The sequence below is a fragment of the Toxorhynchites rutilus genome, chromosome 3, assembly GCF_029784135.1.
Source record: "Toxorhynchites rutilus septentrionalis strain SRP chromosome 3, ASM2978413v1, whole genome shotgun sequence".
Classification (NCBI taxonomy): Eukaryota; Metazoa; Arthropoda; class Insecta; order Diptera; family Culicidae; genus Toxorhynchites; species Toxorhynchites rutilus.
The window spans coordinates 96,658,805-96,677,035 of NC_073746.1; the positions used below are offsets into that span (position 1 = coordinate 96,658,805).

At 35.5% G+C, this 18,231-nt stretch overlaps 1 protein-coding gene across 1 annotated transcript in view; it reads right to left on the minus strand.

Moving 5' to 3' along the window:
* Positions 1-18,231, minus strand: part of LOC129776042 (netrin receptor unc-5-like) — a 413,378-nt gene that overhangs the window by 82,680 nt on the left and 312,467 nt on the right. Inside the window, exon 9 of the mRNA XM_055781415.1 lies at positions 11,658-11,912. Coding sequence (XP_055637390.1) covers positions 11,658-11,912 — 255 coding nt within the window. The remainder of the gene's footprint in view (positions 1-11,657; positions 11,913-18,231) is intronic.

The window sequence follows — 18,231 nt, forward strand, 5'->3', positions numbered from 1 at the left end:
ACGAAGTTCTTATTTGCGGAGATTTCAACTCTCAACTGGGCGGATGTGACTGCAGATGAAAAACTCTTGATAGGAAAATTTGTTGGTCATGAGAATGCGAATGAAAATGGAATTCAACTAAAATTTTTCATGCGTACGCACAAGCTGGTCGCTAGAAACACTATGGCACACCCATCGGTTCTTCAAACTTGGATTTGTAGAGAGAGATCCTCACAAATTGATCATGTTCTCAACACTATTTCTTCGAAGATTTTCACTAAGAAAATACGAGGTCACATAGTGACCTCGTTCAGAGTGATCATAAACTGATAACCTTCAAAATTCAACTCAGGAGCAATCCAATATCAAAACAACATAATCCATCTGCTGAAAGAACAGAGACCTCAACATTATCTTTCATCAACTGGGACGTAAAACTACTACAAGAGGAACTCTTTAGAATGAAATACCAGGAGCAGTTGGCTCAATTGTCTGTCAATGTTGTAAACTCATCGCTCTCAACATCAGAAGTATGGAACTGTTTCATAGAGAAACTCAAATCAGCAGCGCGTTCATCGATTCACAATTTAGCTAGAATCCCAAATTCTCCGAAACGAAGACTAGCTATGGCTAATCTGAAAAAGAGTATTTTTTGGAAAAGAATGCAGCCATTAAGTGAGCGCAGACTAAAGGACTTTTTCGGAGCGTTACATAACTACAAGGGCTTATGTGATGAAAAAGAGCAGAAGGAAGAATTTGAGTTTTTCACCAATTTAGAACAGTTTAAACCTGGAGAAAGAATAAGGAGAACGTTTAAATACATTTAAAAGTACAAAAAGAGGAGAACCCAGATGAAGTATGTGACATTTCGCATCAACATTTCTTAGAACCACCTTCAACAAACTTGCTCCCCGAGATAATTAAGTCTACAAACCAGGAAACGATCGCAGAGGATCCCCCAGATACGGCACACATAGAGACTATCATTAAAAGTTGTAAAACGGGAAAGCAGCTGGACCTGACGGTATACAAACCGAATTATTGAAATACGCTGATGTAAATACATTGGAAGAGTTCAAAAATCTACCGAAAAGAGTGTGAGTAGAAAATAGCATTCCCATCGGCTGGAGATGTCTACGGTAATCCCAATCCCAAAGATCAGAAATGCCAAGCAAGCGAAAGATTTCAGAAGGATCGTTTTAGCTACTGTAGGTTATAAAGTCTATGCTAGCTGGACTTTGGGCATTCTGATCCAAAACACCTCCCCTGTAGGAACCCACCAAGCTGGTTTTCTCAATAACCGATCATCAGTCGATCATATTTTCACAGCAAGACGTATCCTGGAAGAGAAATGGAACGCAGGTGATGACCTGATCGTCATGGCTTTAGATATCGAGAAGGCGTTTGACAATATTAGTCTCTCAGCACTTCCAGGTGTACTGTTGGCTAAAGGAGCCTCCGAAAGCATTGCTAACAGGGTTATTAATTGCATTAGTTATGAAGAACAACAGGTGTTATGGAATGGCCAGAAGACTGCGCCTCAGTCGCGATCAAGGGGAGTTAAGCAGGGTTGTCCATTCTCCCCGTATATCTTCGATTTGATGATGGAGGAAGTATCGGTGACGACAGAGGATGTTTTGGACGGCTTTCTAAAGCTCAATCAAACAGGAAAGCTGATGTTTCCAGTCATCCTTGTCTATGCAGACGACATCCTGATTATTGCCAGATCAGTGGAAGAATTAGAAAAATTATTGGCAGTGCTAGAAACTTACTTAAACGAAGTGAACTTAAAACTTGGGGAAGCAAAATGTCAAATCATGGAGAGAACGCCTTCAGGACAATCGACAACGGAAATAAAAATCTGTGACCGGACTTTAAAAACATCTTCTTGTATTCAATATTTGGGTGTCCCAATCACGGAACGGTTGCATCGAAATCTGACGACAAGAAAGAGATCCAGAGACGCTGTAATTGCCTCGAAAATGATTTTAGACTTTCTTCAGAAAAGACAGCCTTCAGAGAAGTTAGGATCATTACTGTTCGAATCCGTTATAGCCCCAACGATAGTGTATGGAACACAAGCTATGGTACTCACTAAGCGGTCCAGGAAATCATTGAGGCGATATCAAAAACAAATCTATGATCAAATGAAATCGATGTGTAAGGAAGACGGAAATTCACACTCTTTCGATGGCCCCATATCCATAACTAAATAGATTAGGACTCTCCAGTTAAGACACAGGGGACACATAGTTAGAAGGCCGGAGAATCATTTACTCAAGTTGGCAGCGGAATACCGACTGCCGCACAGAAAACAAGGAAGACCCTCATTCACCTGGTGGGACACTATTGCCCAAAGCATGTGGAGATTCGATAATATAACCGTTGATGATTGATACGAGTTAGCCGACGATAGGGAGAAATTGGACTCGAAAATCAAAGAAATGTATAACTTACCTGAATCTGAAGAGGAAGACGAGTAGATCTAAGGTTGTACCCAATTGTGAGCGGATCCCAATTACTATAACTTTACATCATGAAAATACAATTTTATTCCAGGTTAGCAGGCGAGATATGAATTAAAGTTTAATGCTAATGTTGATTTCGAGGAGGCGCCATAACCTACATAACTACATAACCACATAACCCCTCTGGGTCCACACAGAATACGTCGGGCTGAACACTGTCTTCATCATTCATTTTCTGTATTTATGAATTCCATCTAATATTGTGTTTATTTGTATTATCGAACAATTATTTATATAAGGATATATATTTATACATAATATTATCTAGCAAATTCTCCTTTTTTATGTAAACCTCCCATATCTGTTGAATGTCATGCTCAGCTTTTGATTATAAAGATATACAGATATTGAAAGTTGGACCAATGGGGGAAGAATGGAACAATTAGATCATTATTCAATATGTTAATTCAATAAGTGCTTTATCGTACTTATTTTACACAGCTATTAGACAACTATTGGAACTATCGGACGGACGCAGCGCATTCGTGATATTCTATAAGTTGATCATTAAATTGTGGAAGAGATAAAGCTGAAGGAATAGAGAGTTTGTGCATTTGGCAGAAGAGAAACCAAAATCACTCTTGCTTCCGCGGATTTTACAGTTTTTGCAATATAAATCAAATCAAAATTTTATAACCCAATTATTTCCTTCTAGCTACTAATAGGACGACTATCGGGATCCCGGAGTGTGTTATTTACATGCTACGATTTAATATCTTATAATCGTAGTAATAGTAATAGTAATAGTAATAGTAATAGTAATAGTAATAGTAATAGTAATAGTAATAGTAATAGTAATAGTAATAGTAATAGTAATAGTAATAGTAATAGTAATAGTAATAGTAATAGTAATAGTAATAGTAATAGTAATAGTAATAGTAATAGTAATAGTAATAGTAATAGTAATAGTAATAGTAATAGTAATAGTAATAGTAATAGTAATAGTAATAGTAATAGTAATAGTAATAGTAATAGTAATAGTAATAGTAATAGTAATTGTTCGGACCCTATCCTACGCACTTTGAACACCTTTGTAGCACGTATGTCCGTATATTTTTATCCGTATATTTTTACCGTTGAAAAATACTCGTCAAGAGTTTGATAGCGAATGACACATTGAATTGATGTTCATGACTTCCAGTCGGACGTTTATTCGCTCTGATAATAATTGTATGGTCCTCACAAAGCATATATTCCAATGCTGTCAGTTCACTGAAATTCTTCGCATACCGTTTGATGATAAGGTAGGATGTTGATAATCATTTGCTGCGATACCTATTGTTCGAACAGTATTCATTCGACAATATGAATACCTGAATACCTGAAATTAACCAGATTCAACCATGCAAATCTGCGGTCAAAGCAGTATGTACACTTGAGAGATGCAACAAGTTTGAAGGGATATAAAAAAACATTAGTCGTTCGATAAATCTACTGCCATATATGTCGGAAGTCCACGGTATATGAATAACATACGTCCATACTAATTCATTACATTTATTCGCAACGAAGAACGTAACCACACAGAATTGAATTAATCAAATATGTGATCCGTTTTATCTACCACATAAAAAAGTCTGAAATTCAATCGAATTCGAAAGGTGTTTCGTGAAGTCACTAATTGAATTACTATTGGAAAAATTATTTGGAGAGAAATGTGAATGTTCAGAATTATTGGAATCTAAAAAACGATTTTGGGCGGGATGAGATTCGCTTCTTTGAGATCTTGGTAGCTCACCGTTCCAAGTATTCTCCCTGTGTACATATGAAGAATAAAAGAGCATCGCCTGCTGGGGGCGATTTAAAAACATCCGATTAGAGGGATATACTTATTCATTGATCGTTGAATGTGATTTTTTACCATCCCTGTTCGAGATGCTAGGTGCCTACTGAGCTCAGCTAAATGGCATCTATGATAACATTTCTTCATTTGAGCTTTTTGTGGAGAAGCAAAAGATCTTAATTTTGACGATTGATAAGTAGATTGATTCAAGCAGTGTCTTAGGGTGGGTTTAGACTAGTGATATATTCATGTGAAGAAATATGATGAGATTTATAGAAATCGCATCAACCGTTTACACTAGCGTGAACTTCTATAATGAATATATTCATATTTTCGGTGAATTTATTCACCTGAAGTAGAACTGCATCCAACTTTAGTGATTTCTCACCAGTGAGAAATTCACAAGCTGTTACGACGAGACCCCTCATCGCAGCAACGCCTCACGCTACGACGTGGCGTCAGCTGTCAACAAGTGACATGGCGATAGAAGAATGCCATGTAACGCTACTGGGTCATAAAAGAATGGATCATTGTGTAGATCAATAGGCATTGTTGAGTCGTGGCTTGTGATCAAATTTATTATAAAATCTTAAATCTAACTAAATCTATACTCTGCTGTACAGGACTAGATATTATACTTACATCCTAGCTATTGTGAGTACGGATTGATAAAAAAAGGGAATATTGAGATAAAAGTATAAAATATTGAATTTCAGAATTACATTGTAATTAGGGCGCTCGGATGGAGCGTATCAAACTACCTAACAGTAATAGTAATAGTCATTGTAATAATAATAAGAATAGTAATAGTAATAGTAATAGTAATAGTAATAGTAATAGTAATAGTAATAGTAATAGTAATAGTAATAGTAATAGTAATAGTAATAGTAATAGTAATAGTAATAGTAATAGTAATAGTAATAGTAATAGTAATAGTAATAGTAATAGTAATAGTAATAGTAATAGTAATAGTAATAGTAATAGTAATAGTAATAGTAATAGTAATAGTAATAGTAATAGTAATAGTAATAGTAATAGTAATAGTAATAGTAATAGTAATAGTAATAGTAATAGTAATAGTAATAGTAATAGTAATAGTAATAGTAATAGTAATAGTAATAGTAATAGTAATAGTAATAGTAATAGTAATAGTAATAGTAATAGTAATAGTAATAGTAATAGTAATAGTAATAGTAATAGTAATAGTAATAGTAATAGTAATAGTAATAGTAATAGTAATAGTAATAGTAATAGTAATAGTAATAGTAATAGTAATAGTAATAGTAATAGTAATAGTAATAGTAATAGTAATAGTAATAGTAATAGTAATAGTAATAGTAATAGTAATAGTAATAGTAATAGTAATAGTAATAGTAATAGTAATAGTAATAGTAATAGTAATAGTAATAGTAATAGTAATAGTAATAGTAATAGTAATAGTAATAGTAATAGTAATAGTAATAGTAATAGTAATAGTTATAGTTATAGTAATAGTTATAGTTATAGTTATAGTAATAGTAATAGTAATAGTAATTGTTCGGACCCTATCCTACGCACTTTGAACACCTTTGTAGCACGTATGTTTTCCGTATATTTTTACCGTTGAAAAATATATAAATTTCTAGTAAAACTCGCGATACAAAATAGAATCTATTGTTTTATTGCTCGAAATAAGATAAAATAGTGACCGACTGATCTGGCGTTTTATTGTATACGAGGGAGTAGTGACCGGCTGATCCGACTTAAATAGTCAGCTAAGGCCCCGTGTAACAAACTAAAATGAGAGTACAACTGAGAATTTTATGCTACACGGGGGGCGCTCGGATGGAGCGTATCAAACTACCTAACAGTAATAGTAATAGTCATTGTAATAATAATTGGAATAAGAATAGTAATAGTAATAGTCATTGTAATAATAATTGGAATAAGAATAGTAATAGTAATAGTAATAGTAATAGTAATAGGAATAGTAATAGTAATAGGAATAGTAATAGTAATAGGAATAGTAATATAATTACCATTAAATTATTGGTAATAACTAATTGCGCCAGTAACACCGGCTGAGTGTATCCTCTGGCTTACCTTCTTCACTAACACACATCCTAAATTCCCGAGATATTTATGAGAGGTCGTAGACTTCTCTGCATCTCTCTTAAGTAAATATCGAACGAACATTCCTTCCCTTTCCTTAGCAGTTGCTAGGACGTGGCCAGGACAATTCTTAACTGTTGGAGAAAGCACACCTTCATCTAAGAGATAATACTAATCATCAGCAACGGATGGAGGCTATCTTTTAACTGAACAGTTCTGAATTCATACCACCTACGATATTGGGCAACTTGCTCAATGCTAATGCTAATGCTTTCTAGTTTCGACATATGTTATGTGAAAAATCCTCAGCTTTCTAGAAAAAATATAAAAAAATATAGCCCCTTTGGTCTCGAGACTATGAAAACAATAAAAAACGAATACAACGAGAGCAGAATTCAAATTTTCTGCAGTCATAGTATTTTTGCAAAAAAGACCAGGTGATTGGCTTTAATTTGATATGTTTAAAAGTTATGAATTTTTAAAAAAAAGTAATTTTTGGAAAAAAGAGGAAAAAGTTGATTTTCGGACAACCCTAAAATAGAAATGGTCATCCTACTGAAAAAATAAAAAAATACGAATCAAATGTTTTGCGATAAAGAACAAAACTACCAATTTTCCCGATAATGTGAGAATCACTATATCGGTTTGGCATGGAATGACTGTATTGATGTATGGAAGAAAGTTGTTTTCTGACTTTTAGGAAATGAATCAAAAATCAAATTCTTCCTTTACATTAAAACAAAAAAAAACAAAAGTATAAGTATAAGTATATAAAACAATAAAACATACTTTTTTCGATTCGATTATATACAGTGAAAAAACTGGAGACTAAATACACTCGACAAAAAAATTAGCGGAACAGAGTGCTAAGACGGAAATTTTAAGGGATTTTTGACATTACAGCATGTCAAAAATCCCTTGAAAAAGTTAAAAATCAACGCATAGCGATGAAATGTGCACCATTTTGAAGCTACAACTTTCAGGTATTAGAATATTTTACGCACATATTTTTATCTTGGTGGTGTAAATGTAGTGGGCAACAATATCGGGAAGAAATAATAATTCGATTTTTCTTTGTTTTTTCAAGAATATTCTGAATTTTTTGCTAACCAACAGCTTTCATTTGGTTCCAAGAACGTTCCTGTAGCTTCCACACAGTGATATTTTTCCCACACAGAGATATTTCAGTTTGAATGAACCATTACCCCTTCGTCTTTGATAATGCTAATGAACAACCATTGCACCACAAATCGAATGGCAGTTTTGAAAACTCCAACAAATTTTGCAGAAGGATAATTTGTTACTTTGACGAAAAAAAATTTATATTTTTTGCATCGATTTCAAAAAAATGCCAAAAACAGGATTTTTATAGTGCTTTACAAATTTTACTGTAATTCTGCAAATATCGCAGTAAGTACTAATGTTTCCAGACAAATTTTCAGCCTATTGCATTCCCTAAACATATGTGAACGTTAATAATTTCTATAAAATTCAACTGTTCGTTTTACCTCACCAGTACAATTATTTCAATAATTTAAATTTTCCACTCAAAAATAAATTTTTCCGTACATACCTAAAATCGCTTCTCTTTTAACTCACAAACCGAAATATAGGTCGGACTCGATTATCCGGAGAATCGATTATCCGGAGTATTTTATTTTTGATTTTCGGAAATTTTGAATAATTTGTATAATAGTTCTATATTGAAGAGCTAATATGGGTATCAAAAGAAAGTTATTCATGAAAAATGCAAATCCAAGATGTCGGCCACTACAAAATGGCGGATTACATATTTTCTCAGAACCCCATCAATATGGATATCAAATGAAATGATTTGACTAATAGAATACAGTATAGGTTAGACTCGATTATATGTGAATCGATTATATGCAATTTTGGACTCGATTATATTCAGTTTGGAATTTTTTTTTTTATATTTCAAATATGGCTTATTTCATGAAGAAATGTATCATTTCAACGTTAAGGTGAAGTTTAAGTGGCTATTAACTGTACAGTGGGGTGAAAATCGTGATGTTTGAAGATTTTGCTTGAGTTTTCACCAGGAATTGTTTATTAAGAAATATATAAGTTGTGCGTCAAAGAACAAATTGTGGAGCGGTTAAAAAACTTCATTTTAATCGATAGGAACAATCTAGTTTAATATAATTTTCAAGGATAAAATTAAAAAAATATTAACTTTTAAGTATTTCACTTCTAAAATGTTAATGAAATTCACTAATTTGGTTGTTCTACTACTATATCCTGTACTAAATTTTCTCATCTTTCAAATGAAAGCATCAGAATCGTCTTCCGTAGCGTACTTTTTAATGTAGAGCCAGTTTGAAGCAACAGAGTCCGAAACAAAAAAAAAAGTTCTGTAACTCTGTTGTTGTTGAAATTCGAACATATGCATAAGAGGATTTTTTTCATCAAATATGATCGTCTATCACCTTTTGAGAGAATCTGGATAAATTATGTTTTTTTCATGTGAGAAAGGTGTTTTCTGACTTTAAGGGGATGAATAAAAAATCAAATTCCTCTTTTATTTTCAAAAAACGAAAAATATATGCAAAAAAAAACAAATAAAGACAAAAAATTGTTTTGACTCGATTATCCGGAGTGAAAAGAAAATCAATACTCCGGATAATCCAGTCCGACTTGTATAACCACGAATAACTAGCGAATCGAATTTTGATATTAAACCACTCAATATGCTTAATATCGAAGCAGCTCAAATTACATCCACACGCGTATTAATTTCGGTTTTTGTTTCCCCTTTTCCACTTTCGATTAGTATTAATTGCCATAGGGTGGGTTAAATATTATAAAATGACATGTAGAAGGTGTTCTCATTAACAGAAATCTGAAATTCAAAGTGTAACTATACAAATCAACCACCTGTCCATATTACCCCCACTGTCCGTATTACCCGCGGTTCCCCTACGTTTGTGTTTCATGCCCGAGGAATCCTTCACCGTCAACTGTCCGTACCCGGTTGCGTTAGTTCCCGGTTTCTCCGAGCGACGGATGACTCATCCATCACGACTCACAACCGTTAGCGGCATTGATCTCCGGATCGTTTCGTTACGTTTGAATGACTTAATTTCCTATCCGCCGCATTGAATCGTTTCTTGGCAGCGCGATTTGACGAAGAAAACGGCTCTGTTTTCCCTTCCCGTCTATATTAGCTCGCTTTCCACCATCGTCATTACTCGATTGCAGCAATCAATTCAATAACGGCGGCATTCACTGTGGCACACTGGTTTTGATGTACACATACACACACACACACACACACACACACTCATTCACATAAAGACGACGGAAGGATGGTAAGGAAGCAAAAAATCACGGCGCTCTATCTTCATCTCCTGCTCTCTCTATCTGTGTGTGCGGGCATTGCAACAAACAAGGAAAATGTTGTGGGTCGATGGAAATGGGCGAGCGTCGTGTCTTCCGGCTTTCTGGGGGGAGGGCGAAGGGAGACTGACGCGGCGGATGAGGACGGATAATTGCCGTATACGGTATCAGGATCAGACTAAAGTTTTCCACTTTTCCCGTTGTTTTTTTCCCTCTTGCTGCGGATTGCCCCTATCTGCTACTAGCATCTATTTATTACCCTCATGATGTACAAGCGAAATGATACAGCAAGTGGTAAGCGTTGTTCGATTCTGGTTTTGATTTTACGCTTCGGTTTTGTGTCTCGCTGAAGAGAGAAAAAAAACAAGATTGAACATTCCTACTGTCCAGAATCCTGCACGGCACGGGGCAATCCGAGAGCGGATACTTTTGTGTAGTTGAAGAAAAATAATGCAAGAAAAAATTCAATTCACCAGGAAACGGATTTGCTTCCATTCATTCATTCAGGCACTAGTCCTGCACTCATGAATAGCAGCTACTCCGCGGGCACTGAAAGGAAGTGGAAATCGCTTTGAGAATAACTACCAATGTGCAGTCCAACAGTGCGGGGCAAACACATTTCTTGGAGAAAATATACTGGCTCCTTGAGAAGACATTCAATGAGTGGAACTTCGGTGGAACTGGCGGACAGTTTCGGATTGTGCAGTACATAATTCACTAGTTTAGCCATTAACTACTACACTCGAACGAGGAAATGCGGTTTATGTTGCTTTGTTCTGCCAATTTCCCATCTAAATACTTCGATGCGATATGTTTGAAATAACTCGAAAAAAAGTCCTTCGATTGAAAAAATCGAATCAATCACCTTCTATTGATGCGTGGCACACCATTGACGCCGTTCATCATATTAATTAGCTGCAATAATTTTTATCCCGCGCTTGCACCTATATCCGTGTACAATTTTAGCGTATAATTTTTCAGCAGACTTCAAGCGGCAATATTGAATTTCAAAACCCATCCTGTTGCGGTCCGCATCGGGTCCGGGAACGCTTTGGGGCCAACAAACGGGGTCTGTATTCTCTCGGCCAACCGCATATCGAATTCAATTTCAGTACGCTGTTCTGTCCTTCCCCCGAGCATCGACACGACCGACGCGAACTCCCCCGCAGCAGCTTGTCATACCTTGGGCACTGCAGGGCCAGCCAACGCGGCGGTATCGGCGATCGACTCGAGTCAAATCGGTTACAATCAGTTCCATTTCAATTTCATTCAATTCAAATTACTCACGGAGCGTGATATAATTCGCTTTCATATGCTTACGGTCGCCGGGTTGCACTTTTGTCGTGCTCTCTGTGCTCTTCCACCCAGAATGGAACACAATTTTCGTGTAATGATATTAAATATGAATTAATCTATTAATAACCGGCGGAGTGGGCAACTCACCTAGAAGTGCATTCAATTTATTAACAATTGCTGTTGATTTCCGTTCAAATTGAGAAGAGTTGAATTTTGTCATATGGTTCCATAAGTGCTGTTTCAACAATTTGACATTTAATTGAACGAGACAGAGAATTGTTTAATTTTTGAGTATACTCCTCCGAAATACAATAAAATTATATGGGTTTGGTAATTTGGCACAATGTCCAATTCAAATGATATTTACCCCGTTCACGATTCAGAAATGATACCACATGCGGTGAAAACTAACTACACGGGCGCATATTGATTTTTTTTTCTTCCAACGCCATATGAATATTAATTAGTGGCGACCGGTGAACAAAATTAACGCAATCAACAGTTCGTTCGCGGGCGCGGAATTCCCATCATCACAGCTGGTTCATCACAGTGATCAGTTAAACACGAAACAAAACCAAAATGAGCGATAATCCGATTCCGTGATTGCGGGGAACACCTACCTGTGTCATCGATTTTGCAGTCGCCTGCCCGGCACACGATGGTCTGAACGTCTTTCCCGTGGCACCCGAAGGCACTGGTAGTGCTGCTACTGTCCTGGTCCTCCTGATCTTCCATCAGGGCGGCCAGCTGCTGGTGATGCTTGACGAGGGCTTTGTCGTAAAAGTCCAAACTTTGGGTGCGACAAACGCGGCGCCGCATCTGGACACACTTGGCCGAGCAGGTGCTCCACGCGGACCACGAGGACCAGCGACGGACTGGAATTGAAATTGATTTTACTTTTAGTTGTGTGGGTCAGGATTTGCGTATATTTGACATTTGAAATAAATGAGAATTATTTGCATAATTTCGGACTATATGTCACTAAAACACTAAAAGGAGTGTGGATGGTTTATTTCCGCAGCACGACAAGACTACGTGGCCACCGACGCGATATAGAGACGACTAGCTGACCCGGCAAACTTCGTCCCGCCCAAAATTCGTTTTTTTTTTTGTTATCAGTACCTTCAAACATTCACGTTTTCTTACTATGAGCAACTTCATGGGTCCAATCGCAGAGCTGTTCATTGATTGATCTTCTAATCGACCCCGTTGAATTTACCTTTTTCTATAAAATTCCTAGTATTTCTAACAAAACTCATCATTATAATACCAGATTATTTTCAGATATACTTCCCGTTCACGATTTTTCAACCACTTGCAAATAACATGTTTCTCCGTTACATGGAATAAATGTTTTATACAGAAAATATGATAGAATAAAGACAGCCATAAATCGGATAATTCCTTCCTCGATTTCTGCTCTTATCAACACATTCAGTGATTCATTTTCATTTATATAGATAGAAGAAGATATAGGAGTGCGTTTTATCACATTAAAAAAAATCAATTGTCATGTTTGGTTGGAATATGTAATTTGTGTATCATTTGTATTGCAGTCCCCCCTTAGAGAGGGGGTGGAGTGTTTAACCACAATAGAAACATTTATTGTACCCTAAAACTTCCATAGGCCTAATTTGTTTCCATTTGCTTGATTAGTTCTCGAGTAATGCAGAAATTTGCGTTTCATTTCTATGACAGGGTTCAACAAAATGTGGTAGAATCTAGGGTTCAAGTTTTGCCATATAAATATAAATAAAGTCCATATCAATATAAAGTAATATAAAGTTCGCTCATGGTTACATTAAAATTACTTCAAAGTTATTGATATTCCTCCACAATCTTCTGACATCAATCCAAGTAAAAAACTGAAGAAGTTATCTGTGTAGAAATTCGAATTTCGATGAAACTTTTATTTCAAATTAAAGTTTGGTTTATGCCATTATGTGTGAAATACAACATCATTCAAATGTCCACCTAGGGCTTCATCGCACACCTTGATCCGGAACAGGTAATTTTCGATGACTTTTCGGCACATATGGGGCGGTATCTCGGTCATAAATTCACGAATGTTGTCTTTCAAATGTTCAAGAGTTTGCGGAGAGTTGGCATAGACACGGTCTTTCGCATAATCCCACAAAAAAAGTCTAGCGGGTGCAAATCGCATGATCTGAACGGCCAATTGGCATCACCAAAACGCGAAATTATGCGTCCCTCAAATTTCGTTCGCAATATGGCCATGTTTGGTCGTGTTGTGTGGCACGTGGCGCCGTCCTGCTGAAACCACATGTCATCCGTATCCATATCTTCAATTTGTGGAAAAAAAATCGGTTAACATGCGGCCATAGCGCTCACCATTCACAGTTACCGTCTCGCCGTCCTCATTTTCAAAGAAATTCGGCCCAATGGCAATATTTTCGGCCGAACGCACATTACGATGATGCACAGGTTTCACAATATCCGCTACGGATCCAGTTTGTTCGAATTTACGCACTACATTAGGCCGTCCATGACGACCAAAATCCGTCCGTAATGCTCAAAAAACATTTGCCGGTTTTTCATCATTTTTATAGTATAATTTAACAAAATAACACGTTGTGCGATGCTAAAACGATCCATATTGTAAAATGGCAGACATTCAACTAACGATATGACGCTTTGGTTGACAGCTATGTCAAACGGTTGTCAGCGCAGGGCTGTATACTTTCAGAAGCCCGAAATGGAAAACCCTGTATGTTCAGGATAGCAATGCAGAAGGGTCTAGACCAGGGGTGGCCAAACTTTTGAACATTACGGGTGACTAATTGTTCAAAAGTTGGGCGGCGGTCTACCAACGTTCACTGTATCAAACAGTCATTAGAAAATAAATGTAGTAATAGAGAATAAAACAAAGTTCTAACCCTCCTGTACTCGCGCGTGAAGTCATAATCCGTATACTGGCGCACGGTATCACAGACTGTGCTTGTAATTTTGCTATTGTGTATTTATATACATTATATGTATTTATTTAAACCTAGCTGACCGGCAAACTTCGTACCGCCCAAAATTTGTTATTTTGTTATCAATACCTTCAAACAGTCACGTTTTTTCGATAAGCAAACGTTCATGGGCCCAATCGTAGAACTGTTCCTTGATTGATCTTTTAATCGTCCCTTTAAAATTACCTTTTACTATAAAATTCTTAGTGCTTGTACCAAAACTCGTTATTATAATATCAAACTATTTTCAGATACAATTCTCGTTCAGGATTTTTCAACCACTTGTAAATAACATGTTTCTCCGTTACATGGAATAAATGTTTGAGACAGAAATTATAATAAAAACAGACCACTCCCCCTTCTCCCATTAGAGTGTCCCCTAAAATCTTCACATGCCAAATTTGGTTCCATTTGCTTGATTAGTTTTCGAGTTAGGCAGAAATTCATTTTTCATTTGTATGGCAGCTCCCACTAAAAGAGGGGGGGTGAAGTGTCTAACCACCGTGAAAACATTTATTGTGCCTTAAAACCCCCATATACCTAATTTGGTTTCGTTTGTTTGATTAATTCTTGACTAATGCAGACATTTTTGTGTTTCATTTGTATGGCAGCCCTTCCCCCCTCCCCCCCAAAGAGAGGGAGGAAGAGTATTTAACCACATTAGAATCATTTATTGCACTCTAAAACCTTCACATGCCAAATTTGGTTTCATTTGCTTAAGTAATGCAGAAATTTATGTTTCATTTGTATGGCAGACAGACACAATTCTCGTTCAAGATTTTTCGACCACTTGCAAACAACATGTTCCTCCGTTACATGGAATAAATCTTTTATACAGAAAATAAGAATAGAATAAAGACAGCCCTAAATCGGACAATTTCTTCCTCGAGTTCTGCTCTTATCAACACATTCGTCGATTCTTTTGTATTGGTATAGATAGAAGAAGATATAGAAGTGCGTTTCATCACATTGAAATCCATTTCCAGTTTCGAACAAAGATCAATTTCGCTAGCGCAAACAGCAAATGTACTAACAGCCCTTGTCACTATGTAATTGTAGAACATATGGGAATTTAATTTTCCGAATTTTCCCTTTTTCCTTCCGAGTTTACCGAAAATTTTCATTCGTCATGTTTGGTTGGAATATTTTTGGTCTTGCCCCCTAAAACCTCCACATGCCAAATTTGGTTCAGTGTGCTTGATTGGTTCTTGAGCTATGCAGAAATGTATGCTTCATTTGTATGGCAGTCTCCCCCCCCTCCTTCAGAGAAAGAGGAGAAGTGTCTATTCACCATGGAAACGTTTCATGTCCCCTAAAACATTTGCATGACAAATTTGGCTCCATTTGCTTGATTAGTTTTCGAATTATGCAGAAATTTGTGTTTCATTTGTATGGCAGCCCCCCCTAAGAGAAGGGTGTGGATAGTCTAACCACCATAGAAACTTTTATTGCACCCTAAAACCTCAATATGTCTATTTTGGTTTCATTTGCTTGATTAATTATTGAGTAATGCATGAATTTATGTTTCATTTGTATGGCAGACAGACAGACAGAAATCCATTTATATATATATTTTATAGATAGATGTCCAAAGGTCCCTCCAAAATCGCATACAAATTCTGTTCTTTATTGAGACATTTCTCTATAACAATACATTATCGCTCCTATTTACTAAAACATAACATTCTCTATTGCGACAATTTTCAATTTCTCTCCACGAACGTAAATAGTCTATGTTGTGTATTATAAAGGTTTAATCAACTTCGAGCATCTGTTCACGCCCAACTGATTTGAATTTTCGGATAAAGCTTATTGAAACAAATTAATCGAAGAATTGTTATAAAAGTATCCCGTCCTAGAATGAAATTGCATTAAAGGGCCTGGCCGGGTAAGGGAGTAAAAAGTGCCCCCAAACCAAATCACTAGCTGTATGGCAAATATTGTAAAGGATATTAAATAAGAAATTTTGGCGGTTTATTTGAACCCCTATGTGGTTTGACGTAGGATCTATAGTGAAAAACGTACTTTTTCGTTTATTTCACGCCACCTTCAAAAGATCCGAGATAAAAATTTGAAAAAAAAAAATAAATGTACATCTTACCACGGTGTATCAAGAAAAATTATCAAAAAAAAAGTTCATCAAAAATTTTAGTACTAAAAAAAGTATTTAAATTCTGAAAAAAAATATTTAGCGATTTAGAGATTCAGTACTACTCTAATTCATATTTAAATGTGCTCTGACGGCTTTTCTAGATTGATAAATATCTTCAAACTGTTTTTTTTTTTCAAATATCTAATAATAAAAATAAAATTAAAAAAAATACACAGTACAAAAAATTTTTATAGATTTTCTGGCATTTCGAAATTTTGAAAAAAAAAAACTTTGAGACCCACTCCTGCTCAAATTTTTATTTAAATGCGTTCGTATGTGTCTTTTTTCTACATGTGGCGTAATTTTTCCTGAATTTTTAAGAGCATTGTGTGGCATTATTATTTTTATTTTTTTGTAAACGATTATTTCATTGTATTCGTGGTTTTCAATTGAAAGATTAAAATAAAAAAACAAATCGGATTTGTGGTCTCAAAGTTATATTTTTTTTCAAAATTTCGAAATGCCTGAAAATCTATAACATTTTTTTGTACTGTGTATTATTTTTTTTTATTATTTTATTTTTATTATTAGATATTTGAAAAAAAAACAGCTTGAAGATATTTATCAATCTAGAAAATCCGTAAGAGCACATTTAAATATGAATTAGAGTAGTACTGAATCTCTAAATCGCAAAAAAAAATCCAAAATTTAAATATTTTGTTTAGTACTAAAATTTTTGATGAAATATTTTTTTGATAATTTTTCTTGACACACCGTGGTAAGATACACATTCAGTATTTTTTTCAAATTTTTATCTCGGATTTATTGAGGATGGCGTGAAATAAACGAAAAAGTAAGTTTTTCACTATAGATCCTACGTCAAACCACATAGGGGTTCAAATAAACCACCAAAATTTCTTATTTAATATTCTTTACAATATTTGCCATACAGCTAGTGATTTGCTTTGGGGGCACTTTTTACTTAAATGAATGTACCGTTCTGATTCATATTTCGGACGCTTAGGGCATATGATGCAGAAAACAGATCTAAACTTTATGCACTGGTATTATTTGGTTGATATTTTTAATAAATTAGTTCAATATGCTTTTAAGCTTTCTACTTTGGTACCTATTTGATTGAAAACATAAACAAAATCATCGAATAAAAGGCTTTTCAAATGAAGCGAATGAGAATCAAATTTCGGACACTAAATCAAATTTCGGACAGATTGAATTCAAATTTCAGACACTATATTTTGTAATTTTTGGGACAAAAATATCAAATTCAGGCAATAAACTGAAGTATCATTTGTTTCGCTTCGTAAATATTCACTGCCCAAAATGGGTTGAAACGAAAATCTTCAACGCTAAAAACAAAGTGAACATAATTCAAAGGCTCGAATAGGGCGCTAAAAGACACCCATTGTCCAATGAATTCAATACTCGATGTGCACAATGCGAATTCATTCAAAAATATGTACTAGAGTCGTGAGAAGGGTAAGAATATTGGCTTCAATGATGTTCAATTAGTATATTTTGTCTGGCGATGAGATAAATAAAATCAATCATTTATTAAATCAGGGCCTGACGGAGCATTCAACAATGAAACTATAAGCCCACCCATCAAGCAGATGTTTTCCAGATTATCTATGCTGATTGTTAACAAAAAAAAAGTCAATTCAATAAACAATTTACCATTTTTTTCCATCAAGAGAAAAATTTTAATCGGACGAATGAGCTGAATTTTATATTCATTGTTTAATGCTTCTTGTTTCAAGATGGTTGGACATCAATTGCTTTTGTTTCTAATATAATTTAATTGTTTTGCGTGAGCTTGGGCGTTTTTCTCCTTATAGCGACAATATTTTATAGCGATAATTCTCTATAACGAGGGTCCCTTGCGATGTCGCTATAGAGAGCTTTCACTGTAATTTATTTTCAAATCATCAGTACCTAACATCGATAGTCAACTTTCGTGTTCGTAGCCTAAATCTAAACCACTCTCGGTAAATTTGGCTATGGGCGAAAAACAACTTTCGCGAATAAATCAATTCTCCACTGCTAGGAATCATAAACCGACGGACCCCGGGGCTCATCTGGGTAATCTGGGCATCAGAGAAATGGTAG